We start from the raw sequence: 26769 nt of genomic DNA on the forward strand, positions 1-26769 counted from the left end.
AAAGGAAATGACTTGAACTAACATCAAGAGTTGTATACAGCACTTTTATATACACATATTTCACATATTAGTGATAGGTTTATTTCTATACATAAACCTCAACTAGGGGTCGTCAAGTAGACTCAACTTTGACTAGGTCTAATTACTGACAGTACTTGAAATTACTTAAGTGACATTTCAGAGATCTCCCATGATGATCTCAACTTGTCAGTCACTGGGGCTGGTTTTCCAGGTTTTCTGAATTAGTAAGGCTGCACTAATACTACTCTCTGTCGACGAACCTCGTGGGTGACCAGAACACAGAGTTGGGGCCAGACTGGCTGTGGGCAACTCTCGGTTTGCCACCTACTGTATCTGTGACCTCTTAGGAAAGTGATTTAATCCCTCTGTACTTCAATTTCCTCATCTGTAAGTTTCTGTAACAGTACTTAGTCTATAGAGTTACCTCTCTTAAGTGAGTTATCCTTTTCAAGTGCATGGCCCACAGTAATCACTGTACACTTTTCTTTTCAAATTAACAACTAAAACTCATTAGATTTTCTTTAGTTTCCTTTACGCTTGCAGGGGACTTTAAGTCCACAACGCTTCCCTGTCCCCACTGCTTAGGCTCTTACAGTAGATTCTACAGTATGCCCTCGATTATGGTTTTCAGGAGGATGTATTTCAATGTTACGTACTAAATTTCATGTGTTATTAGGGGAAAAAGCACGTAAAATGAACACATCAAAGAGGGATGTAAAGAGTAGGTACAGCCCAAGCTTGTGCACTGTGGAGGGTCACCTGGAGGCACCAACATTACAGAGGAGACCAGGAATGTGGGCAATCTCAGATCTCCAGGTCTCCTGAGGATAATGTTTTCCTGCAAAGGTGGATCAGGAGAATCCTACTGTCTTGGACCCTACTGTCAGGAAGGTGACTCAGCCCTCCGAAGCACAGGAGCATTGTGGGTTCCGAAGGCTACGGGTCACGTGGAGGCTGCCATCATGTCGCCAACAGTTATGTGGCAGGCCCAGCCCTACCTGTCATGTCGGCGCCATGGGCTCCTAAACCCAAAGGTCATGCCGTCTCTTTGGCCCTGTTGCCACTATGGTCGTGTGGTAGGTCCAGCTCTTCAAGTCACTACAGCAGCGTGGACCCTTCTCTCATGTAGCCCTTACTGGCTACGAGCATGTGGAAGCCTCAGCCGTTGATGTCATATAGGTGAGCCACTGCTTAGTGTCACCCGGATGCTATGGTTATGTACCACCCCCGTGCCCATGGTACACGTGAAACTCAGCCATCTCTGTCACGTGAAGCTCGTGGGCTACTAAACACTGCAGATCCATGTAGAGGCAACAACGTGGCTCCTACCACACGTGGTAGACAAAGCCCTTTCAGTGACGTGGGCATTGCGCTACCGCTATTGGTCACGTGGATTCTGCGGTCACATGGCAGGATATGGTCACGCGAGACTCAGCCCTCTTAGTCACGCGAAGATTGAGGGCTCCTGAACCCTGAACGAAACGTGGATCCGGAGGTCATGCGACCCCTTGTGGTCGTGTAGCTCGGCTTAGCCGGCTGAGTTGCCGCCATTCCGTGCGGAAGACTTTAGAACTGCAGTGCGCCCCCTGGCTCAGGGGGAACTCTGTTGAGACTCGGGCTCGGATCGCAATCTCTCCACCAACTTGTATATCCTGCTGCGGTCTGCAGTGTCCGGTAAGGGGGCCGGCAGCCAGTATTAGAAGTTTAGTCAGAGAATTGGGCTTTTGGGGGCGGCCACGCGGGCGAAGACCTGAGAGGGGGCTGGGCAGACGTAGGGGGAGAGCTTCTGAATGTGGCCTGACTTTTGTCCACCGGTCAGAGCAGCCCTGTGGGTGTGTGTGACCTGATCCTAGACCCACGGGAGCTGCTGTCGGTGGAGAGTGAAGCGGCAGAGAGTGTTCTGCATCGGAGGGTGGGGGGGCCGTGGAGGGGGCTGCGGGGCTTCCTGGGCTTGTATGTCGTCTCAGCAGCAGGGCTCTGGAACCCGGACGGGACCCCCTTGCCCGCCCCCACACTAAAGCCTCATGCCTGCTTATCACCCCTCTATCTTCGCTGTCCGTGCAGTGTGACGGCCTCCTCTGACCATGCTGTGATTAAGGAGTCCAGAGACCTCCTAGATGCCGATTTGTATAGATGATTCCAAATCCTATCTTAATTTCTGCCACTTACTCGATTCTGTAAAGATTCTTCTTTATTCCCTCGATGTATTTTCCCCCCACAAACATTCCAAACGTGTGCTCAAGAAAGAAGCAAAGCGGAGCCAGCCCTGATGGCCTGGTGGTTGAAGTTTGGTGCTCACCGCTTTGCTGGCCTGGTTTGGTTCGGGTTTGGAACCGTCTGTCAGTTGCCATAATGTGACGGGGACTCACATAGAAGAACTAGAACTGCTTACAAATAGGATAAACCACCACGCACGGGGGCTTTGGGGAATTAAAAAAAAAGGAAGGTTGGCAACAGGTGTTAGCTCAGGGCGAATCTTTCCCTGCAGAAAGAAAGAAAGAAGCAAAACAGAGCTAGAGGGAGATGGAAAGGGGAGGAAGCGGCAGAGTGGGAGAGGAGGAGGAAGGGAGGGGAGAGAGAGAGAGTAAGTTTATTTTCAGGAATTTGATATTTCAGTAAAAGTGTCAAAGTAGCCTTGCTGTGAAGATTCAGACTTTATTTTTATACTTAATTTGAAGTTCAGGGGTTTTACAAAATACTTCTGGGAGCTGGGCAGCGATTTTTCCATGCTTAGGATTTCTAAATGGCTTAAAGCAGTTCAGCCAGACACTATTGTTTCTGGTTCCCCCCATGAGTTTCTAACCATTGCTTCTTAGACTTCTTGAAAACTCCCTCCGTTCCTTCACTTGGAAAATAATAGTGAATTGATTTAAGAAAACACTAGGTAAAATTGTGGGTGATACTCACATTTGGCATGTCACGAAAGTGGTATTGAGTAAGTAAAGTAGAGCGAATAGCAAGATTGTGCTTACATTTATGGGGGATTTGAGTACTTCTTGACAAGTATATTCAAGAGTTCAACAATTCTTCAAGGTTCAAGAATACTGTCATTTGTGATAGTGTGTAATACATGTGGCTGAAATAATACACTTTATTTTTCTCTCATTTCAGCATTTCCAAGTTTGTTCTGCAAACACCAGGGCCAAGAAAGAGCAACAACAAAAATGTACTCTACTTTACAGAAGGATGGGACAAACAGGACTGAAGGTAAATTAATTTCCACACTGTAGGAATTTTTTAGAGAATATGCTAATATGCAGTACGAATCTCCAAGGAAGGGATAGTTTGCCTAACTTACATGGGAATGGAACATTTTTCCACGGAGCGTCTCGGATGCTAGTGTTCTTCAGAAAATATTTTGGGAAATCCTGTCCAAACTAAATCTCTACCACTTTAAAGCCTTGTGTCGTTGTTTACTAAAAGCAATGGGATGTATGTTTATAATAATTATAATGTACTCTTCTTTTCACTAAGAAATTACTTACTGCTCTTTCATTCCTTTTATCTTATGTCATTGGCCAGTCTCTCTCTCACTTAAATCTTGTCAGTTTTTCGTTCTTCAGAGCTAATCCCAATTTCTAAGCATGTTTCTCGTAGCCTGGCGGCAAGAATAAGTGCGTAAGTGCAAATCATTAGGAACGCTTATCTGTAGCAGCAAATATAGTGCCCCCATCTAGAAAGCAAGATACAACTTATCTATCAGGATCAGCAGACACAATGCCTCTCATTTTATACAAATACTCCACACTTTGTCAAAACAGTTTTGTTATTATTATTTAACAATTCTGGCTGCCGTGTTTTGACTCTCTGTTATATGTCAAGCCCTGTGATAACCTCGTGGGCTGAGTTAACTCGTTTAATCTTCAGAAAAATCCTACGAGGGTTTATTTTAATTTACAAACAAGACATGAGAGTCTGGAGAGGCTGAGTTATGCCGTAGCAATAGACAATCCCCAAATCTCAGCGGCTGCTCCTCACTCCTACTGCATGTCCACGGCAGGTGCACGTCCATCACAGGATGGTGGATGTTGGGGGTCTGAGCAATTCTTATTGGAATGATTTGGAGACCCCAAACTGGCAAAGCAGCCACCATCTGGAAAACTGTCAGTCACTGTGCCCGAGGGGAAGAGGGCCCTGGGGGCCTCAAAGCAGCAACCATAGGCTCTGGCCCAGAAATAACACATGTCAATCCCAAGCCATTAGCCAGCACTAGTCACATACACGGCCCTGCCCAAGCAAAGGGCATCAAGCGAGAAAGGCAGTTCTACCAGGTGCCTGGAACAGGGGAGAAATGGAAGCACTTGGCAGACAGCACCACTGACTACTGCATGATGGGACTGAAACTCAGGGAGACTGAGTACTTGCCTAAAATCACATAGGCAGTAAGTGACAGAGCTGGGATTTGAAGCCAGACACGTATGTTTTCAAAGTCGATGTTCTCTCTATCCTCCTTTCAACATTGTATGCTATGCCCTTAAATGACATTCATATATATTTGTAACAGAGATTCCATGACTTAAATGCTCCAGTTCCCTCTTCCTTAATCATCTGCTATTCCAACAGTGCAACTGAACAGACATGATGGCGTTGACCAAAAACAACAGCACTGCTAGGCCACACCTCTCTTCCAAACGAAAGAAGCTACTGGACTTTTGAGCGTCTGTTATATTCAAGAACAAAAATTAGAAACTAGGACCTGATGGTAGATGAAAAGACTGTTTATTGATCATTTGCTTAATAAAAACTAATCTCGTGTCTTTCCACCATTGTCAAGGAAAAATAATACAAACAAGAGCAGAATGAAACTGCTAACTGATATGAGAGAATTCAACAAAAATGCTAAATGTCAGTACTTTTTTTTTGGTGAGGAAGATTGGCCCCGAGCTAACATCTGTTGCCAATCTTCCTCTTTTCGCTTGAGGATGATGGTCCCTGAGCTAACCTCTGTGCCAGTGTTCCTCTGTTTTATGTGGGATGCTGCCACAGCGTGGCTTGACGAGTGGTGCTAGGTCCGCGCCTGCGATCTGAACCTGTGAACCCCTGGCCGCTGAAGCAGAGCAGGTGACCTTAACCACCATGCCACCAGGCCAGCCCCCTAAATGTCAGTACTTTAGAGACATAGGATAATAAAGAAACCTCTGGCAACAGGGGTCAAGAAAATTAGAGATAAGGCACAGATAAGCCACTTGTGGAATGAAAAAGCTGTCATGCTTGCAGTTACAGCAAAGATTCAAGAGGTAAGATGATAATATGAGAAAGATAGGCTGATACATTTAAAATTTAGATTAAATAGGTAAATCCCAGCAAAAAATATAACTTTCCATACTGGTGTAATAGAAAATCTTAATATTTTTTTTCTTTCTGCTTTTTTCTCTCCAAATCACCCCAGTACATAGTTGTACATTTCAGTTGTGGGTCAGAAAATCTTAATATTATTAAAAGTATTCTTGACGAGGAATACACGAGAAGGCCAAATCATTAGCCAATCTCAACTAGTTACATAAACGCAGAAAAGTGCAAATAAATTAATAGCAAACTAAATCCAGCAATGGCTAAAACAGGTAATACTGCATGACAAAGTTGTGTTTAATCCGAAGCATGCAGCGTAGGTTTAACATTAGGAGGTCCATAATGCAATTTAGCACGTTAGTGGAATAAAGGAAAGAGGAAAAGATGATTATCACAAAATATCCAGTAAAAACAGGTTTACCAAAAAAATCAAATCACCAATCAGGATTAAACAACAATAATAATAATTCTCGGCAATTAATAAATAGAAAGATATTTCTTTAAATTGACAAGAAGTATTAATAAAGAACAAACTACATGAAACCTCACTCTTAATCGTGAAACATTAAAAGCATTCCCTTTAAAATCAGAAAAGAGACAAAGATGACTCATATGACCACTTCTTTTCAGCATCATCCTGCGTCTCCTAAGCAGTACAGCAAGCCAGAATACATACACGCATCTATACATCCATAAAGAAATAAGTGTAATAATAAGTGAAAATAAAGCTCTCAATACCATATGGTCATCTTCATATAAATTCAGGAGAAGCTACAGAAAATTTAAAAGTGAACGTAAAGATTAATAAGTTTGTAGGACATAAGACTAATATACACAAAATAATTGTGACAAATAGAAAAATACCATTTTCATTCTGAACGTACCATTTACGAAAGCAAAAATTAGGACATTCTGTGAAATAAACTGTGAATCGGCTCCCTTGGTAATTATTCTAACATCCATAAACTCTTACATGCTTTCCTCTTCTATAGAGGCTAGAAAGTTTAAAACATGAAAGAGAACTAGTTGGTGGGTGTGTGTCTGTGACACACACATTAACCAGAATCCCTTGCAGCTAGGGTCCCAAGTGGAATCTCGGTTGTGTCAGGCATATGCACCATCCTGAGACTTGGAGGTGTAACTGAATGACGTGGCAGCCCCATATGGCTCAATGACGCGGTCAGCTATGTGTGATGGGAGAGGTCTCTGGGTTTTGTGGAGCGACCATAGCAGGTGCCTAGAATTCAGTCTCTGTCATACATGTCAAGTGGTGGGCAGGCAGCAGTGGTGTTTCAGGTCTAACAGTCTGATAGTGTGAGTGAGCTTCCCCTGGCTGTGCAACATCCAAGGGTACTTTTTCTGGCCGTCACGGGGTTTTTGTAAGCTGTATAACATATTTTACTAAGATATCTTATTTTTATAAAATAGCTAGAATGAATTCTGGCATAGGCAAGTAGAAACCGTGGTTAATAGAGAACTTGACACCGAAACTGTTTGCAAGCAAAGGGCCCTGAAGGAGGCGGGGATCTGGGATAGGTTGTGTGACCTAGTTGGATCTGAAGAGAGTAAGGATCCAGTTGACATTAGAGGATGGGGTATTGGCACTCCAGGGCACGCAGTGGTGAAAGAGTCGCAAAAATTATCACGTGTGTTCACTGGAATTGAAATGTCTTTGAAGTCAGTGTGTCAGTGGAGCAAGCAGCTGCTGTGAGGGACTCAGAGGACACTCCTTTCCCCATGGTATCGGGAAACATGTTGGTGAGGAGAGCGTCTTCACATCTGAAGCGTTCTGAAGTGGCTGACTTGTGTAGGCCACAGGTGAGGTGGGAGGTCCTGCCACTGACATGGTCACCCTCATTTCAGTGGGGATGTTGGGATCCTGGAGCCACAGGCCAAGTAGAAGCACTTAACCCCCCGCGTCAAGGTGAGTGCTCTTGACCTTATTCGACAGCACAGATGGCAGGATGGTCACACTGATTTGACCTACCGTAACATTTGAGGGTGGCTACCTGATCAACAGATCCCTTGGATCTTGAAATATCTGAACAGTCTCTAAAGTTGCAACTGACCAGTGTAAAAGTAAGTAAAATACAAACAAATATTTATTTACAATAAAATATAAGAACATAAAATATAAATAAATAAAACTTTACATCTGGTGACTTGAGCCATCTTGATGGCGAGTGATGGTCCCTTACTCAGTTCCCAACCTGACCCACAGCACCGTGAACGAAGGGACTACTGAAGAAATTCCCTACAATGAAGTCACAAGAAACTACAGTAAATCTTCTTCCTGGGCTTAGGCAGAGGGATCTCCAGCCATTTACCACAGTTACTGTGCACTTCCTTCAAGGACACTTGCTCCAAGCCAGAGCTCAAGAAGCTTTTCCTGGAAAGGGCCGGATCATAGATATCTGAGGCTTTGCAAGCCTGTTGGGCTCCAGTGGAGCTACTCCAGTCCGCTGTGGTGGAAGAAAAGCTGCCATAGACGCAGCAAGGCTGTGTTCCAATAAAACTTTATGTATGGACACGGACGTCTGAGTTGCAAATGATTTTCAGGTGTCAGGAAATAGTATTCTGCTTTTGACTTTTTTCAGCCATTCAAATATGTAAAAACCATTCTTAGCTTGCGGACCATCCAAAAGGAGGCTGCGGGCCAGGTTAGGCCCATGGGCCATAGTTCATCAGTCTCTGCTCGAGCCAAGCTAATGGAATCACTAGGCCCCCAAAACAGCGCTGAGTGGAAACTCAGCAAAATGAGGTGGCAGCCATTCCTAGGGTCTTCTGGCAAGCATCCCAAAAGCTGGTGCTTTTTAACACAGTGGTTGTCAGACTTGGGTGCACGCTGCAACCACATGAAGAGTTTTAAAAATGTGGTTGCCTGGGGCTGCCCCCAATTCCGCTTTGGTGGTTGTGGCTGTAGCCTGGTGCTACTGATTTTTCCCATCTCCCCAAGTGGCTTTAGTGTGTAAACAAGGTTGAGAACTACCTGAACAACTTAAATGATGAGAGTGCAAGTGTTGTACAATATTTAATTTTAAAATCTTATAATTGTGGTTTTGCAATAATAATATTCTAATAATAAATACATACAACATTCCAATAACAATCACTATGTAGCTATGCTGAAAGTATGAAATAAGAATTCCCGTGTAAGAAATGGGGAAGACTCTCTTAGGTAAGAAAAAAAAAAAGGAATTGGGACAACACAGTGGCAAGGCAGAGGCCACCAGTGTTAGGGCCAGGGAGGAAGCTCAACCAGCGGCGAGGCCAGAGCAAGGTGCAGAGCCAAGCCAAGCCCCAGCGAGCCCAGCGCTGACTCAGCAGTGAAGCCTCCTCCGTAGGAGACAGTGAGAACCCAGGCTGAGCACGGAAGGGACGGAAGAAACTCAGCAAATGCAGTGATTTGTACTGAGGGAAGAGAAGAAACAGAGAAAGCTGCAAAAGACCTTAAGATAATATTTCCTCAGAGAGATAAAGGAGTGATGAAGGAAGAAATTATATCCATTTTATAAGAACAGAAGACTGACCAGGAAGATGGCTGCTTGAACACAAGGATCTGCTTTCACCTCCTCCTGAAAGTTCGTTAAAACAATATTAGGGGTAAGCAAATCAATACAGTGGGATATTACTCAGCAATAAAAAGGCAAGAACGTGGATGGATCTCAAAAAAAATTATGTTGAGTCAAAGCAGCCAGACACAAAGGAGTACAGGATGTATGATTCCATTTATGTGAAATCATGGAACAGGAAAAACTAATATAGAGAGACTGAAAGCAGATGAAGGTTTGCCCGGGGACAGAAGATGAAGAGGAGTTAAACTGGGCGCCTTCTGGGGTGTGGCACGTCTTCTATATCTTCATTAAGGGGGTGGTTAGCCCTGATCCCTGATTTTTACGAGTAAGGAACCAGGGACCAGGAGAAGGTGGGTGAATCGTCTAAAGCGATGCAGCTTAGTAAGCAGCAAGAAGATGCTCACATCTGCTTATCAGTGATAAGTTCTTCCTGTTATGCCGCGTAAGGAGACAGTAGGAGTAGTGCTTCCCTCGAGCACCTGGCAAAACCCCGACCCAGGCACAAGCATCCTCTTCTGCACGTAAAGCATAGATAGGAGAGCCAAAATACTACGCATTTCAGCCACCCATACATAGACACAGTTGATATTCTCACGTGTCCCTTTACCTTGGCTTCTTTATGTTTATATTTACACGTAGGAACATAAACATTCATTAACATCCTCTTCTGAGGAGCCATACTGTAATATACAGTTTTTACCCTGGCTTTTTTTCTTTCACGTTGTATCATGTGATGTGAGGAATATTCCGTGTTGTTTTTTGTAATCTGCCACTTAAGCTGCGACCGTTTCTTGATTAATAATGCTTCTGTTTTAAAGGTTAAAAGTTTGGAAATGGGAACTTAAGCCCCCCACTTAATCCTGCCATATGCCTGTTTTGGTGTCTGATCTTTCAATTTTGGTTCCCTTAAACAAGATGTCAGATTATTTCCTACCGGGGATGCCGTGGTTTAGCATCGCCACTTTATAACGTAGGTTACTAGCTGACACTGCGGCCTGCCCCCATACACCCATCTGTCTTCCTTCTCATAACAACAGAATGTACAACTAACACACGTTCATCCCTTACTAAACACCAGACGTTGCGCAAGGTACCTGACTTAGTAATAGCTAACTTGTTTGTAGTGCTTATTAGGTCACAGGCATTTCTCCGGGGGTTTTCTGTGTATTTCCAAATATTAACTCAGTTAATTCTCACAATTGCCTCACGAGGTAGAAACTCTTTACTACCTTCAATTTAAGGGGGGGGGTGAAAAAAAACTTGAGTCACTGTGAGGTCAAAGTTACTTGCCCTGGACCATGTAATTTAGCAGCAGGATCAAACCCTGGTTGATCTGACCTCAAATCCTATGCCCATAACCAATAATGTGTGGCTCTGTGTTAAGGCTCAAATGAGCACTGGGATGGGCCTCACTCAACGTCCGGTGGGCACTGATGGGTGTGCCATCTGATACCAAGTTGCACTGAACTGTAGCCTTCTGTCTAAGAGACCCATCGTTGCAGCTGTTCCCCTTACTGTCTCCCCTTTCTCAGACTCTGTGGGAACTGTTTCTCCAGTGTTCGCCGTGAAGGAACAGAGACAGACAAGATCTACTACATGGACACAGAGGAAGGTTTCTAGAGGCGTGCATATTGCCAGGATGAACTCAGTTCCTCAGAGGCTTTTTCCATTTGTGTTTCGTTCTCTTCCCAAGGCTCATCCTCATCTTTCTGACCTTACATCCTTCCCTAGGCCTTTTCATTCTATATGTCAGGTACTCACGTCCCTTCTTTCCCATCTATCCCTGATTCCAAGGACAATCATTTCTACCCCTCCGTGACAATATCAGCCACTCTCCGGTCCCCTCATCCTTCTGTGCCAAAGAGCCTGTACAGCACAGCCATGTGGCTGTAGGCATATATTTAGGCAGGGAATATTTTGTATGGTAAATGTAAAAAGTGAAACGTCTGGGTCACGAAGCGTAAGAATGGCTGGTGAATAGTTTAACCATACAGTAGGAAATTAGGCTCTCAAATACTGTTAGTAGAAATGCATATTGGTGTAAATATCATCAAATATCCTTAAGAAACTATCTCTTACATTTGAAAATATGGATGCACTTCTTCTGGGAAGCTGTAGACCAGGGACTCAGATACTGGACCTGCCCTGCAGCCCAAGCTGTGCTCCACTGGGTCTTTTGGTCTCCACCACTGGGGACGCTGTGTAACCCCGGTCAACCTATGGGTATTGTTCCGTTAATTGTTTTGTACTGAGAACTCTATTTTGTAATTTAAAAAAAATCAATTCAACTATTCAAACACCAATTTTATTTTAAAAATGGATTAAAAAGCATATTAAGGCCAAGAAGCATATATAATGGTCATATGTAATACAGGAGGATCCAGAAAATGTAGAGTCAGATCCAGTTTTGTGTGGCACTGCTTTTACGCCATGCACACACACACACTCTTCCCCTCCTCTGAGACGGTGGCTGTCCTTACTGTCTGTCACAAAGCTGAGCACTTAGAGACACGCCTGCAGGTCCAGACCTTTCTTCCTACACACACCAGACATCCAGGAAGCCATGTCTGCTGGATTCAAGGAAGGCTTCTCCTCGTTTCTGTCACCACTGTTTGCAAAAGCCTCCCTTCCTGAGATCGGAAAACCTGTAGTTTTAGCATTAGTCGACAGGGAAGTACGCAACTCTATTTCCAACTGGACGCTAACGAGAGATATTAAGTTTGCAAAAGGAAAATTCAACACATGCTGGTTTTACAAGCAGGTTATAAAACAGTTCTGCAGCCCAAATTTTTCTGGAATACATAGATGTGGGTAGAAATGGTTGAGTGGTATGCATTCTCAAAAGTGGCTTTGTTGATGATCCCAGGTCTACCTTACATACGTTCACTTAACAAATATTAATTAGACCCTTATTATATGCCAGCCGCTGCCAGCCCAAAGGGACTCGTAATCTGCAAACCCTGTGATCCAAACAGATTTCTGCATCTAGTTCAAGACAGATATTCCACTTGATCCAAGAAACCTGGGCCCACCCAAACTACCTTCCAGTGACAAAACATCATCCCGGTCTTACAGAAATCTGTCGGTGGGACCTGAAAGTTCACCATTAGAGGAGAACCCGTGCAGTAGCTGGAGGAACACTTAGGATGTGGAGGCAGATCAATAGGTGAGGACACAATTCCTGTCCTGCCACCTACTTGGCTGAGAAATCCTGGGAAATGTACCTAACCCCTGTGAGCCTAATATCCCTGATCTGAAAAGGGACCATGGCTACAGTGGTCATGGATTTCTGCGTGTGAGGAGGTCAAAAGAAATCTAGTGAGTCTGCCCAACACGGAGCAACTGTTGGTTGCTGGTGGGCAAGTGTTGGCTTCCTTGTCACCACATCCTTTCCCTACCACAGCAGGGTGCCGTTGCCCTGTACTCAACGACATAGCAATGATGTCGGGGAATTCCGAAATGACACAGGAAGTAGCCGTCTGAACACACAGGGTGTCATAAAGGATATTCATGACTATTTCCTTGTGGGAGGATCAGCTACTATATGGTAGAGCCTGAGGGAGAACCCAGGCAGCCTGGGTGACAGGCACTAGGTGCTTTATATTACTCCTGTTATCACCTTTGATTCTGGCAGAACAACTGTGAGACAGGGATTGTGCTGAGATGCAAATGTTCAGTAAGTGGATGTATGTCTGTGTGTGTGTGGGGGGCGGGACGGTGGTCCCTCTCTGGCTTCTTATCACGTGCCCACTCTCCTGTGAGATTCCCAAAACAAGGCCATGCCTGAGATTGCTCGTGTCTGAATCACCTTGATGAGGGAGGGGTCTCGCCCTGTTTAGGCACCAGACTTGGTCAGTCTGGGGATTGCTGTAGCTGTTAGCTGGCTCACTTGGACACTTTCCCCTCCGCGATGGTATTTCTGAAGTAATGTTAGTTCTCGAAAATGATTCCGACTCTTGTTATACGCCATATGTTGACCGCATGCCCTTACTCCTCCCTTTAATATTTGATGTCTTCCTTTCATTGGTGGATTTTCAGGAAAACGAGTTGGTTGCCTGGCGTTGTCCAAAGGTCCCCGATAGTGTTTCTCTTGGTGGTTGTTATTGTGGTTTAGTATGATTATGAAGTCATGGCTTTTTAACATGTTGATGGGCTTCAAACCATTGTTGTATGGTTTTGAGCAGAGGAGTGAAATGACTTGCCTCATGCTCTGCTGCTGGGTTGAAAACAGACGGTGACAGAGCAAGGATGAAAGCAGAGGGACCCGTTGGTAGGTGCTATAATCGAGGACATAGGTGTTGGTGTCTTGGCTAGGGTGGGAGTAATGGAGGTGGGGAGAAGCAGCTAGGTTCGGGATATACTTTGAGAGGGGGGCCAAGAGAATTTCCTGATCAGTTGGATGTGGAGTATGAGAGAAAGAGAACACTCCAGGTTGCCTCCAAGTTTTGGGGACTGAGCAAGTGGCATTTCTGGCTCAAATGCTCGATTCATGTCTAATTTCACTTCCAGTGCCACACAGGAAATGTCCCAAAGGTTGTGAGCAGCAGGAGGGTCCTGACAGCGGGCCACACAATGAAAGCAATGACTTCTCGGAGGAGTTCATCTGAGGCTGGTCCTAATCACTACATCGTGGAGTGATCAGCAGTGAACGAACTTTTACTCATAAGTGTGCCCTCAGCCAACATGGGGAGTAATTAATGTACAAAATGTACAGCACACAAACCTAGAAAACCTTAAGTATTAGAACCCAAAAGGAAGCTGGTTTCTAACAGCCTAATTACCTGAGTAATCCTCCCTCCCCTCAAACCACTAGGATTATTATCTGCTGGTACACTGTTTGACTTGAATGTGATAAAAATAAAATACCTTTAGTTAATCTACCTACAGGAGATAGAACTGAGACTATCTTATTTCTGTAGATGCCCAGAAAAACTTCCAAATCTCTCCATATGGTGAATTACAAATGTTGGTGGGGAGTGTTTGGGTGGGAGGGGTGAACAGCAACACAAATCCTAGGAGTGAATACAGGCTGAAATATAACCAAGACACTTTACAAGCGTACCTGTGGCTACAATACCCACTAAAGTAGACATCAGAGCAAAGAAATTAATAAGAGACAAACAGAGGCACTACATAATGATAAAAGGATCAATCCACCAGGGAGACATAACAACCCTAAAAGTGTATGTACCAAACAACAGAGCCTCAAAGTACACAAAGCAAACTCTGATGGAGCCGAAAGGAGAAACAGCCATGTCCATAATTATAACTGGGGCCTTCAACACCCCCCCTTATGAGCAGGTGATAGAATTACTAGAGAGCAAACCAGCAAGGATATAGGAGATCTGAATAATACCATGAACTAACAGGATCTACATCGTGTAAATAGGGCACCCAACAACAGCAGACTACAATGTTTTTCCAAGTGTCTATGTAACATTTACCAAGATGGGCCATCTCCTGGACCATCAAACAAATCTCAGCAAACTTAAAAAGAATTGAAACCATACAGAGTATGTTCTCAGACCATAATGGAATCAAATTAGAAACCAAGAGTAGAAAGAGAAAGGGAGAATGCCTGAACCCTCGGATATGGTAGTTGATACATCATTCCAGTTGGTCATTCAGACGCCTGTTGTAGAAGAGCCGAAGTTAGAAAGAGCTGTCTCCTGAGCAGAAAGGCATGACAGGCTACGCAAAGAGAAAGCTCACTCTGGATATTTCAAACAGGGTGTTGTTGAGAGCTAGGCTGGAGGCTGTTACGTCAGTCCCACCTGACATTAAAGCTTGCACTACACCAGCAGAGGAAGTACAGCTTGCTGATTGTTAGTGGAATCAGTTTGGTGGCCGATTGGCTTTGGGAAGTGAGAGAGGTTCCCTCCCAGGTACTGGTGTGGTCGCTAGAGAGGCCTGAGAGAAGGCAAGATTCAGATACCTTTCTAGTGTATGGCTGGTGTCCCATCTAACCCATGACGCACACGCCTCTGTTCTTTATAAACCCTGCTGCATTTTTTAAGAGATTCAACACAGTTTCCCCCTCCCGCTCCTCCTGCTCCTCCTTCTCTAACATGTCTTCCCTGATAGTGCCCTCTGTCAGATAAGGCTCTCCTGTCTGCACAGGCAGAGGAGTTTCCTTTCTGGAGTTTGTGGGATTGGTCCCTTAGGGCAGGTTGGCACCTTGCTTGCCCTACCATGGTGTTAGCTCAAGACGTAGTAGATGGTAAATGGACCACTGATGTGTCTTCAAACTTGTATTGTTGTTCCCCTTTCCAGAATACAATGATAGTGGCAGCTCACCTCGAGGAAGAAATAGAAATTGGAGGTCTTTCCGAGGTAATTTTGGCAAAAGGAACCCTCGTGATCACGGTGGATATGAACCTTGGCCTTCACACCACCAGGAGCATGATGGAAACACGGTGATGAGGGATGTCCAGGAGGACCCCCAAGTAAGACGGTAAGTGACCAGGCAGCCTGGTTTGCATGTAGCAGCTCCTGGGACTATGCAGCTGTTTCACTCTCCATGGTGATTTCCTTCTCTCACTGGAAAACTGGAGAATACTGGGAGTGGAATAATGGTTGAGCAATCCTAATTGTAGTCCTGCTGTCAGAGAGGCAAAGGTGTATAGAAGACTTTCTTAGCATTGATGGCCACTCCCCTTCTCTGCACTTCCCCCCGCAGCACGCCCTACACTACTCGACACAAAAACAGAAGAGTGAAATGGCATAATGAAGACCATATCCAGAGGGCTGCGTGGAGAAACAGAAAACCTTTGGAGAGAGAAGTGGGGGATAACACAAAAGATGGAACCCCAGGGAGCTGGTTCAAGATCACAGTGAGTGTCCTACAAAACTGTAGGCAATGTACAGGAGAGAAAGGAGAAAGGTCGGGGTTTCGGGGGTTGTGTTGGGCTCATGTAGAGACACTAAGTACTTTGCTGGGGACAGCTTGTAATCTGTCCTTTTTATTACAAGGAGTTAACCTTGTTCATCTAAGGGAAAATTCAAAGAAGCCATATAAAAGGAACAGGCTGACTGTAGGGAGAACAGAGGAGCCTGTCTAAAGGCAAAGATGGAAACTACTGTCACAAAGGTGCAGCAGCTCCACACTGGATGTCTCAGTTTGGCTGAAGCTGAGTGTGGAGGATGGGGGTCGAGTCTCTGGAGACATTGTCTGAGGTGCGAGCAGGGTCTGCCCTAGGGAGGATCTCCTGGAACTTTACCAAAAGAAGACCATGCCTACCACTTTAAGTTGATTGTTTGGAGGAGAGCTTTGGATAGAGAGAAAAGGAATGTAGGAAATCTATATTTGGCACAAACGTAAGAAATCATGCCAGTCGTCCCTTCTTTTGAAATCCTTTGAAGCGCAATAGAAGGTTGGAAAAGAACACTGCTGGGTCTGTTCTCCAGGCTTGATTCCATGTTGTCTCTCTTCTCTCCAACCCTTTTCACCCCCAGATTCCATATGGGAGAAAGTATGACAAGACATGGCTAATGAATTCAATCCAGAGCCATTGCAGTGTCCCCTTCACTCCAGTGGATGTAAGAGACGATGGTGAAGTCAGATGAGTGGGCACAGGAAAGGGGGAGAGCCCTGGCTCGGCAGGGGCCATGGCCTCTGATGCTGTTGCTGTTGCCTTCAATCCCTGTAGTTCCACTACGTGAAAGACTGGGCTCGGTTCTTTGTGCAGGATGCTGGCACTGCCTCTGCCTTGAGGGATGTGAGCTACAAGATTTGTGGCAAGGAGAACCAAAAGGTGTCTGTTGAGGGCCGTACCTGTACCCAGTCCCGGGGGAGGAGGACAGGCCAGGGGCCCGTGGTCGTCTTTGGAATTAAAGTTCACGGTGCTTACTCCACCTCGCCTTCCTGCAGATATCTATCATTGTTGATCCTTCTGCTGAACCCTACTCTGTGCAGAATAAGTTGGAACCAGAAGAAATGGAGCAGCTAAAGGTAATGCAGATTCAAGGTACATTGTATGCCCACACCCAGACCCACCTCTTCTTCCCCCAGCCCCTGATTTCCCTATCACCACCACAGCCTCAGAGCCTCTCTCTCCATCTCTCCCTGCAGCTGGCCATGAGCAAACGATATGATGTCTCCCAGCAAGCTCTTGACCTCCAAACGCTCCGCTTTGACCCAGGTATGCCTGACAGCAGTAATTCTGAGGCAGGTGAGGACAGAAAGATCTGCCTGGGAGGGAGACTTAGGGATGGTGACGTGGGGAGGGGTTGGTGCTGGCCCTGGACCCATCTCCACCTTCTCATTCTCTCTTCTTGGCTTTCTGAAGACTTGGTGGACCATGATATTGATATAATCCTGAATCGAAGAAGCTGCATGGCTGCCACCCTGCAGATCATCGAAACGAATTTCCCCAAGGTGAGGCCTTAGGCCTAGCGCTGATATTATGATAGGGGGTGGAACAGATGGGATGGAGGACAGACTTGTCTCCCAGGCCCCAGATGTCACCATCACTCTAACTCTTCTTCCTCAAAAGCTGTTGTCCTTGAACTTGTGCAACAACAAACTGTACCAGCTGGATGGCCTGTCTGACATTATACAGAAGGCCCCGACAATCAAGATCCTGAACCTCTCCAAAAATGAGGTGGGAAGAGGGAGCCAACCAAAGTTGGTTGAGAGTAGGTGGTGGTGCTCATCAGAGTGATGACAGGAGGCAGGTGAAGGTGCCTGTGGGAGAGGGTGGGGGCTGGGAGTGCAGGGGCCCAGATGTCTGTCTTTCCTTGGGACTCCTTTGCCAGTTTCCTCCCCATGTTCCTCAGCTGAATTCCGCGTGGGAGGTGGGCAAGATGAAAGGGCTGAAACTTGAAGAGCTGTGGCTGGAAGGCAACCCCTTGTGTGACACCTTTCGAGACCAGTCCACCTACATAAGGTCGGTGTGAACCCCTGTCACTCTTCTTGGGGACTTTCACTCACGGGAGCCTGAACGACCCCTGACAATGCCCCTCTGCAGAGGTGGTGGGCCTGGTCTTCTGGGAGGACCACAGGCCCTGCCATCTCTTTTCTGTGTCCCTCATCTGTGCTTAGAGGGCTCCTTTCCTTCCTCTGACCAGCTCACCTCTTCAGGTGCTCTGGGGTCTGTTTCCAGAGTCTGCACCTGGCTTGCTCTAGCATGCTCTTGGGCCCAAGAGTGTGTTCCAGGCGGCAGGGCTCCTCCTACTTGCCAGGACAAGGAGTCACCAGCCTTGAGCCAGATGCTGGTGACCTGGACTGAGAAGGGCCCTCTGGACCAAGGTCTCATGCTGAGACAGGGCTTCTTGCTTATGAGCCAATAGGGAGATTCCCTCTCCTGCCCTGAGAAGGATCCTTTTTCCCTTAGTTCAAATGGGTCTCCCCTCCGATCCCAGGTTGCCATAGGATCTTTCCTACCCCATGCTGAGGTCCAAGGCCCCGGGTTGCTGTCTTCATGACATCTGTTCTTCTGGCACAATGCCAAGAGCTGGGCACTCCTTGGGAGAAAGCTGGGTTCCCTGAGTCAAGTGGCCAGAAGTGGGTCACCGCCACTGAGAGGGCTTCCTGAGGCACGAGTGAAAGGCAGAGGGCAGAGGTGGCTGAGGAGACAGAAGGAAAGGCCTCTCGGGGGCACTGCCCCTCCCTCCATCCACATGTCACATCATCCTGCCTGGTCCTTCCTTGAAGAACTGGGGGTCACCCAAGAAGGCTGTGATTCCTCAGACAAGGAATCGACTAAGACAGGCACAGGTGCACAGCGGCCATCAGGAGAGAAGGTGGTGATCATAAGAGGGGGCCATAGGCCTGCACCCCATGGTGAGCTGGGACCTGACCCTTTACTCCTTCTGGGGAAGGCCTCCTGCCCCCGTGGCTCCTCCATTTCCCATTCCCAGCTCAGACTGAGCTCACACAAGTGGCAAAGTGTCAACCAGCATCCAGTGGGCCCCCAGCCCAACAAGTGCATGTTTTCCACTCCTACCTCGGGTCCAGGGCCAGCCAGGGCAGATGAAGGAAAGGGCTGCAGCAGGGGAGTCATCACCCCTTTCTTCTCTCTTCTTCCCTGATCCCCACCACCAGGGCAGAGCTTCTTTCTCTTCCCTTTGCTTTGCTTTCTCTCTCTCCTTTGTCTCTACTCCCGGGTGTCTCTCTCATCTCTCTCTCCTACCTTCACTCCCTCTCTGTTCTCATCCCCTCCCCTTCCCTCCCTGCCTCCTGAGCCCGGCCTCACTCACTTCCTTGCCTCAGCATCATGGGCCATCCCTGGAGGTGTCCTGGTCCCGGAAGAATGCTGGACCCCCAGTGAGGTAGCAGAGCCCTGGGCTCCCACCCCATTCCCTCTCCTCTCTGCAGCCTTTGGTGGTGTCTTGGAGGAAGGAAGGGGGGCAGGGAGGGGAAGGAAGCCCTGGACCTGGGCTCCAAATGCTATATTGTGCATGGGGATGAGTGAGAGCAGTGTAGGTGAGAGCCACCCAGGGGGAAGGAGAAGGAGGGAGGGAAGCCAGGAGGAAGGGAAGGCAGGAGGGGGGGAATACGAATGTGAAGGTGTGGAGTGAGATCTAGAGACTGCGCCTTTCAGACAGTCCATATGACAGATGCTCAGTGCTCAGCGGGGAAGTGGCCCCAATAGCCATGAAATCAGAGGCTGAGTTGGGCAAAGGGGCCTTCTGGACGGGCAGAAGACACTGGGCTGTGTTTATGGTATCAGTATTTTAAATCAAAGGAAGTGCTGCAGCCCCGAACTATCAACCACTTCTTTCTATTTTCGGTTTTGGACAGTGCCATCAAGGAATATTTCCCCAAGCTGTTACGCCTGGTAAGTGCCTACGTTTGTGATTGTCTCTCGCTCACATTGATGGCCTCCACATCTGCCCCCAAGCCCTTTGGGGCTCGCCTAGGTTATATGTTTGCATGAGACCTTTATCCATTTTAAGGGACAGGGACTCCTGAGAAAGACATGAATATATTTGGTGGGAAAATGCCCATGCTAACGCCCACACACACAAAAAGTTGCGTTTAATAGTAGAGACTTCCAAGACCTCATGATGAAGACGCCCACTGTAGTCTTGCCCATGGATTTTCCAGGGCCCTTTCACACCTGACCTCTGACCCTCACCCTCTCCTGGGCCCATCCTTTTCCCTGATCATCTAGGGCCACCTCCCTGGTCTGCACTGCTGACTTCCTCTTCCCTTCTCCAGGATGGCCGGGAGTTACCCACGCCGATTGTCGTTGACGTTGACACCTGCTACTTAAAGCCTGGCAAGGTGAGCAAGAAGGATCAACAACATTGTGGTATCACAAGGGAGGCTTTATCAGCCACATGATCTCAATGTCTTTTGATTCCAGGAAAGCTGTAAAGGACCTGAGACACTGAAAAATCTAGTCATGCAATTCTTGCAGCAGTAAGTACTCCCGGGAGCACAGGAATGGGGAAGGCTGGGACAGGCCAGGCCACCCAAGCACAGATCTGCTTGTGGGAGTTTTTGAGTCTTATTTGACGTCTACACCACGGGGACAGATTGTCTTCATTGCTCCCCCACAGGTATTACTTCATCTATGACTATGGAGACCGACAGGGTCTTCTTGGTGCTTACCACGACGAGGCCTACTTCTCTCTGAGCATTCCCTTCAACCCCGAGGACCCAGCTCCGTGAGTATCACAGCTCAGACTCTGTTCCTGGGCCCTGTGGCTCCCCAGCAGACACAGGCCAGCTCCTGGAAACCCCCACACTGGACAGATCACCACCTCCTGCTCCTCCTTCTCTCCTAGAAGCAGCTTGTGCGAGTACGTCAAGGATAACAGGAACATAAAGAAGCTCAAGGACCCCTGTGCGTGTGGGAAGATTGGGCAGGGAAAGGGGGCGTGGAGGGGTCAGTCAAGGCCCAGAGTGTGGCAGTCCCTGACCTTCACTCTCATCCCCCCACAGACCTGCGGGTTCAGCTGCTGAAACATACAAAACATGACATCGTGGGCTCCCTCTGTGTGTTGCCCAGAACTCAGCATGAATTCAGCTCCTTCTTGATAGAAACCTGGCTCCATACGGTGAGCACCTGCTTCCTCCCTCAGGCGTGCCCAGAAAGCCGCAGGTGGGTAGGAGGTTTAGGTGGTGACTGAGCCCCTGGGCTCTTCCCTTTCAGGAAAGGGTGCTGTGCATCTCTCTCAACGGGGTGTTCAGTGAAGGTGAGTGTATGTGGAGTCCCCACCCCAGATGCCCCACTGTTCCTTCCCCCCGGCTGGGCTCCCTCTCAGAACTCTCCCAGCTTCCCTGGTCCCTTCCCCTCTCTTCCTACTCCAGTAATCTGTGTTCTTCAGTCCCCACTCTGCTTCCAAACCGTCCTGGTCTGACCTGTGTCCATGCCTGTCTGCCCCGCACAGCTCAGGCACAGGGACACAGGCTGTGGAGTTTTGATGTCTCTCATCCCAGATCCTGGCTCTGTGAACTTTGGCCGGTTCCTTAACCTCCGGGTTTCCTCATTTGGAAAATGGGGCTAATAATACCCACCTCTTGGGTCGCTGTGATAAATGAATCGACTGAGCCTGTAAAGTGGTTGTCACAGAGCCCGACACATAATAGGGTCCCTGGACTGGGAGCAGATTGCTCCTATTGTTGCCCGCTCCATTCCCAACACCCTGACTCCCAGTGAACAACTGTCCCCTTCAGCATGACTATCAAGTCAGATCCTGACTAGGTAATGCCGTGTGAGCATGTAAAGCATGTGCGACTCTTCGGGGGTATTTTTGTTTGTTATTTGTCTTTAAAGTGGTAGGAAAGTCTCAGGGTTCTGTTCGTGCCTTCACACGGACCTTCATCATTGTCCCTGCCAGCAATTCCAGGTGAGTGCTGTGTTGTGAGTGGGAACACCCAGCCCAGCCTGGGCTCAGTGGGTGGGAATGTGGTGGTGTTGACCTCGGGGTTTTCTCAGTATTGTGGAAAGCCACCAGTTAGATCCGAGGAGCAGCCTAGCCTAGTGGGTAAGAGCATGGGGTCTGGAGTCGGAACACTGGGTTCTCTTCATGGCCCCAACACTCACTAGCTGTGTGACCTTGGTTAAGTCACATGACTTCCTTGTGACTCAGTGTCTCCCTCTGAACATGGAGATTAGACTGTCCGCCCCTTGGGCTGTTGTACAGGGTAAATGCAAGTGCAAAATTGTCCCTGGGTTGCAGGTAAAGTACAAATGTAGTGAAGCTGGTAGACAGTCTCTCCAAAGGTGAGCTCTGTGAGAAGGGTGGAGGTACGAGCCAAGGAATCTAGGGGGCAGGCACAGTATAGGGCTCTGGAAGGAATCTGGTTGCTGAGTGGCCGTGGGAGCAGGCTCATTTCCGGGGTTGTGGGGTTGTCCATTCATCAGTTGTCCGGGGGCCCATTTTTCCTCCAGTCTGTGCATCGTGAATGACCAGCTGTTTGTGAGGGACGCCACCCCCAACGAGACTCAGAGAGCGTTCTTCATGCCAGATCCCACACCCACCTCCAGCTCCATGCCCACCGTCTCCCAGGAGCAGCAGGAAATGGTGCAGGCTTTCTCCACCCAGTCTGGGATGAACCTCGAGTGGTCTCAGAAGTGAGTGCTGGGTGTGCATGGGAATAGGGGCGAGTTGGGACAGCCGGGGGTGAATCAGGAAAACTTGCCGGCGATTTGGAAAAATAACTTTTTGGATATTTTCCTTCCCAAAACAAATTGGGTCCATGAAAATGGTATAATCCCACTATATATGTAAAGGATTTTAAAATTAGTGTAATGCTTAACGACATTATATTGTACATAGAAAATCTGAAAGAATCCACCAAAAGACTACTGATAAACAAGTTCAGCAAGGTTGCAGGATACAAGAGCAATATACAGAACTCATTTGTATTTCTATGTACTTGCAAAGAACAATGCAAAAATGAAATTAAAAAAGAAGCCCATGTACAATAGCATCAAAATAGCAAAATACTTAGAAACAAATGTAGCAAAAGAAGCACATATCTTATACTCTGAAATCTGTAAAACATTGTTGGAATATATTAAATAAGCCATAAATACACAGAAAGACACCCCGTTTTCATGGGTTGGAAGACTTGATATTGTTAAGACGGCAGTAATACCCAGAGCAATCTACAGATTCAATGCAATACCTATCAAAATCCTTCCATGCAAAAATCGACAAGCCTATCCTAAATGTCACATGAAAGTGCACCAGAACAGTCTTGAGAGAGAAGCACAAAGTTAGGGGACTCACACTTCCTGATTTCAAAACTTGCTACAAAGATACAGTAGTCAAGACTGAGTGGTACTGGCATGTGGACAGCACAGGAATCAGTGGAATGGAATTGAGAGTCTACAAATAAACCCTCACGTTTATGGTCAATTGATTATCAACCAGAGTGCCGAAAACTTCCGATGGAGAAAAAGTAGCCTCTTCCACAAATGGTGGTGGGACAACTGGAAATCCACACGCAAAACAACAAATTTTGACCCTTGACTCACACCCTATGCAAACACATACAGAAAATGGATCAAAGGTCTAAAAGTAAGAACTAAAACTGTAAAAACTTGGAAGAATGGAAGAAAACATAGGTGTAAGTCTTCATGAGTTAGGCAACCATTTCTTATATATGACACCAAAAGTACAAGCAACCAAAGAAAAAATAGATAAATTGGACTTCATCAAAATTAAAAGCCTTTGCGCATCAATGGACACTATCAAAAAAGAAAATCCCACCAACAGAATGGGAGGAAATATTTGCAAATCACGTATCTGACAAGAATATATGAAGAACCCTTACAGCTCAACAATAAAAAGACAAACCACCAAATTTTAAAAGTGGAGAATATCTGGATAGACATTTCTCCAAAAAGATATATGAATGGTCAGTGAGCACATGAAAAACTTCTTAACGTCATTAGTCATTAAGGAAATGCAAATTAATACCACAATGAAGAATCCTAAAATTTATATGAAACAACAAAGACCCCGAAGAGCCAAAGCAATCCTGAGAAAAAAGAACAAAGGTGGAAGTATCACACTCCCTGATTTCAAAATATACTACAAAGCCATGGTAACTAAAACAGTATGGTAAGACCTGAAACCATGAAAATTCTACAAGAGAACATAGGCGGTACGCTCTTTGACATCAGTGTTAGCAGCACATTTTCAAGTACCGTGTCTGACTGGGCAAGGGAAACAAAAGAAAACATAAACAAATGGGACTACATCAAACTAAGGAGCTTCTACACAGCAAAGGAAACCATCAACAAGATGAAAACACACCGTAACAATTGGGAGAAGACATTGGCAACCATATACCTGATAAGGGGTTAATATCCAGAATATACAGAGAACTCATACTTCTCAACACGAGAAGATCCAACAACTCAATTAAACGGTGAGCAAAAGATCTGAACAGACATTTCTCCAAACAAGATATAAAGATGGCCAACAGGAACATGAAAAGATGTTCAACATCACTAACTATCAGGGAAATGCAAATCAAAACTACAATGAGATACCACCTCACTCCCGTCAGAATGGCTATAATTAATAAGATAGGAAACAATAAGTGTTGGGGAGGATGTGGAGAGAAGGGAACTCTCGTACACTGCCGGTGGAGTGCAAACTGGTGCAGCCACTATGGAAAACACTATGGAGTATCCTCAAAAACTTAAGAATAGATCTACCATAAGATCCAGCTATTCCACTGCTGGGTATTTACCCAAAGAACATGAAAACATGAATGCGTAAAGACACGTGCACCCTGTGTTCTTCGCAGCATGATTCACAATAGCCAAGACTTGGAAGCAACCTAGGTGCCCATCAAGGGACGAATGGATAAAGAAGGTGTGGTCTAGATATGCAATGGAGTACTACTCAGCTATAAGTAATGATGAAATCCGGCCATTTGCGACAACATGGATGGACCTTGAGGGTATTATGCTACGTGAAATAAATCAGAGGGAGAAAGGCAAATACCTTATGATCTCACTCATAAGTAGAAGATAAAAACGACGAACACACACGTACAAACAGAGATTGGATTGGTGGTTACCTGGGGTGGAGGAGGGAGGGCGAAAGGGTGACTAGGCACATGTGTGTGGTGGTGAATCATAGTCTTTGGGTGGTGAACATGATGGAACCTACACAGAAGTCAAAATACATAACAATGTACACCTGAAACATATGGTGCTATAAACCAGTGTTACCGCAATTAAAAAAGTAAATAAATAAAATAAATTCGAAAAAAACCCAAACCAGAATGAATTACCACTTCACACTCACTAGGATGGCTTTCATCAATAAAACGAATGATAACAAGTGTTGGTGAGGATGTGGAGAAAGTGGAATTCTCGTGTATTACTGGTGGGAATGTAAAATGGTGCAGTAGTTGGGGAAAACATTTTGGCAGTTCCTCAAAAGGTTAAACATGGAGTTCCCATGTGACCCAGTAGTCCCACTCCTAAGTATCTACCAGGAGAAATGAGGTCATACGTTCACTCTAAAACTTGTACAGGAATGTTCACAGCAGCATTATTCATAACAGCCACAAAGTGGAAACAGCCCGAAAGTCCTTCAGCTGGTGAATGGATAAATAAATCTGGTACATCCATATAGTAGAGTATTATTCAGTCATAAAAAGAACACAGTTCTGATATATGCCATGACATCGATGAGCCTTGAAACCATGCTAAGTGAAAGGAGCCAGTCACAAAACGTTGCGTATTGTACGATTCCATTTATATGAAATGTCCAAGACAGGCAAATCCACAGAGCCCAAAAGCAGACGAGTGGTTACCGGGGTCTGTGGTAAGGGGAGGAATAGTGAGTGATCTCTAATGGTTAAGGAGTTTCTTTTTGAGATGATAAGATTATTTGGGAACTAGATAGTAGTGATGGTTGCACAATCTTGTGAATATACTAAAAGGCACGGAATTGTACACTTTAAAATGGTATGTGCATTATATCTCAATAAAAAATGATTGGAAACTTGTATTTCTAAAATTTTCATTTGTTATTTTCTTGAACATCTTTATCAATATATATTAAGCTCCCTCGTTCTTTTGCACAGCTCTGTTTTTCAGTTTTGAGTGCTAGTGATAGACATTTGGGTTTTCCCTGGGTCTTTCTTCATCATTACTCATAGTGCTCGTTCTGGTACATGCGTCCCAGCAAAAACGTGGCATAGATTTAGCGGTGGCACTGCGTGGTCAGCGTGTCTGTACTGCGATACTAATGGAGATCACCTGTTCTTCCCCCATTCCAGGTGCCTTCAGGACAACGAGTGGAACTACACCAGAGCTGGTCAGGCCTTCACTACGCTCAAGGTGAGGTCTGGGAATCAAGTGGGTTAAAGCTGGATGTTTCTGGGCCTTCAGGAAGGCCAGGATGGTGGAGCCCAGTGGCCTGGGAATGAAACTCAGGGAGCTGGCCCTTCTGACGTCCTGACTCCTTCCCTCCAGACAGGGGGCAAGATCCCAGAGGAGGCCTTCAAACAAATCCCCTGAAAGGAGCCCTTGGATCGCGTCTTTGCCTTCATCCACGTCATCTTTGTTTCTCTTTTCTGCAGCCTACGGCCATGCCCATGCCTGGGGTGGGAGGCCTGGCTGACTGAGAAGGCAAAGTTAACTTGTAGGCCGGGTAACATAACGACCCGAAGGGTCAGTTGTTCTCTGTATTTTCCCCACTCACGATTGCTGTTTATTTTCATAATAAAGAGTGACGTTGCACGTTGTATGCTGTGTGTCCTGGATCGCTCTTGCCCTGCCCCAACCGTGAGCCAATGGGTCCAGGACTGAAAGGCCCTGCCCTCTCCTCCTGCCCCCCATTCACCCTGGCAGTGCCTAGCAGACACATCAGGCTTGAGTCCATAGGTAGTTTGTCAGTAAATCCTGTGAGAAGGGACACATGCTGCTTCCAGAGATTGGCCTTTGCAGGCAGT

The 26769-nt window shown here is 46.3% G+C and overlaps 1 protein-coding gene across 1 annotated transcript; it reads left to right on the plus strand.

Annotated features, from left to right (window-relative positions):
* Positions 1-1437: 1437 nt before the first annotated feature.
* On the plus strand, positions 1438-26562 carry LOC138921826 (nuclear RNA export factor 2-like). Its single transcript, XM_070257294.1, has 22 exons — positions 1438-1695; positions 3133-3228; positions 15159-15339; positions 15565-15718; positions 16341-16424; positions 16535-16639; positions 16756-16836; positions 16957-17026; positions 17174-17262; positions 17381-17488; positions 17664-17773; positions 19630-19666; positions 20050-20115; positions 20198-20253; positions 20394-20501; positions 20622-20680; positions 20779-20894; positions 20990-21032; positions 21614-21686; positions 22232-22414; positions 26095-26155; positions 26291-26562. Exons 2-22 carry the CDS (start codon positions 3186-3188, stop codon positions 26333-26335), a joined length of 1872 nt encoding a protein of 623 aa, XP_070113395.1. The 5' UTR covers positions 1438-1695; positions 3133-3185; the 3' UTR covers positions 26336-26562.
* The last annotated feature ends 207 nt before the right edge of the window (positions 26563-26769 follow it).

Source organism: Equus caballus, chromosome X (assembly GCF_041296265.1).
Source record: "Equus caballus isolate H_3958 breed thoroughbred chromosome X, TB-T2T, whole genome shotgun sequence".
NCBI lineage: Eukaryota > Metazoa > Chordata > Mammalia > Perissodactyla > Equidae > Equus > Equus caballus.

Coding starts and splice junctions, on each gene's coding strand:
- LOC138921826 (XM_070257294.1), top strand. CDS start 3,186: ATGTACTCTACTTTACAGAAGGATGGGACAAACAGGACTGAAG. Junction 16,837..16,956: donor AAGAAATGGAGCAGCTAAAG/GTAATGCAGATT, acceptor CTCTCCCTGCAG/CTGGCCATGAGCAAACGATA. Junction 20,116..20,197: donor GCTACTTAAAGCCTGGCAAG/GTGAGCAAGAAG, acceptor TTTTGATTCCAG/GAAAGCTGTAAAGGACCTGA.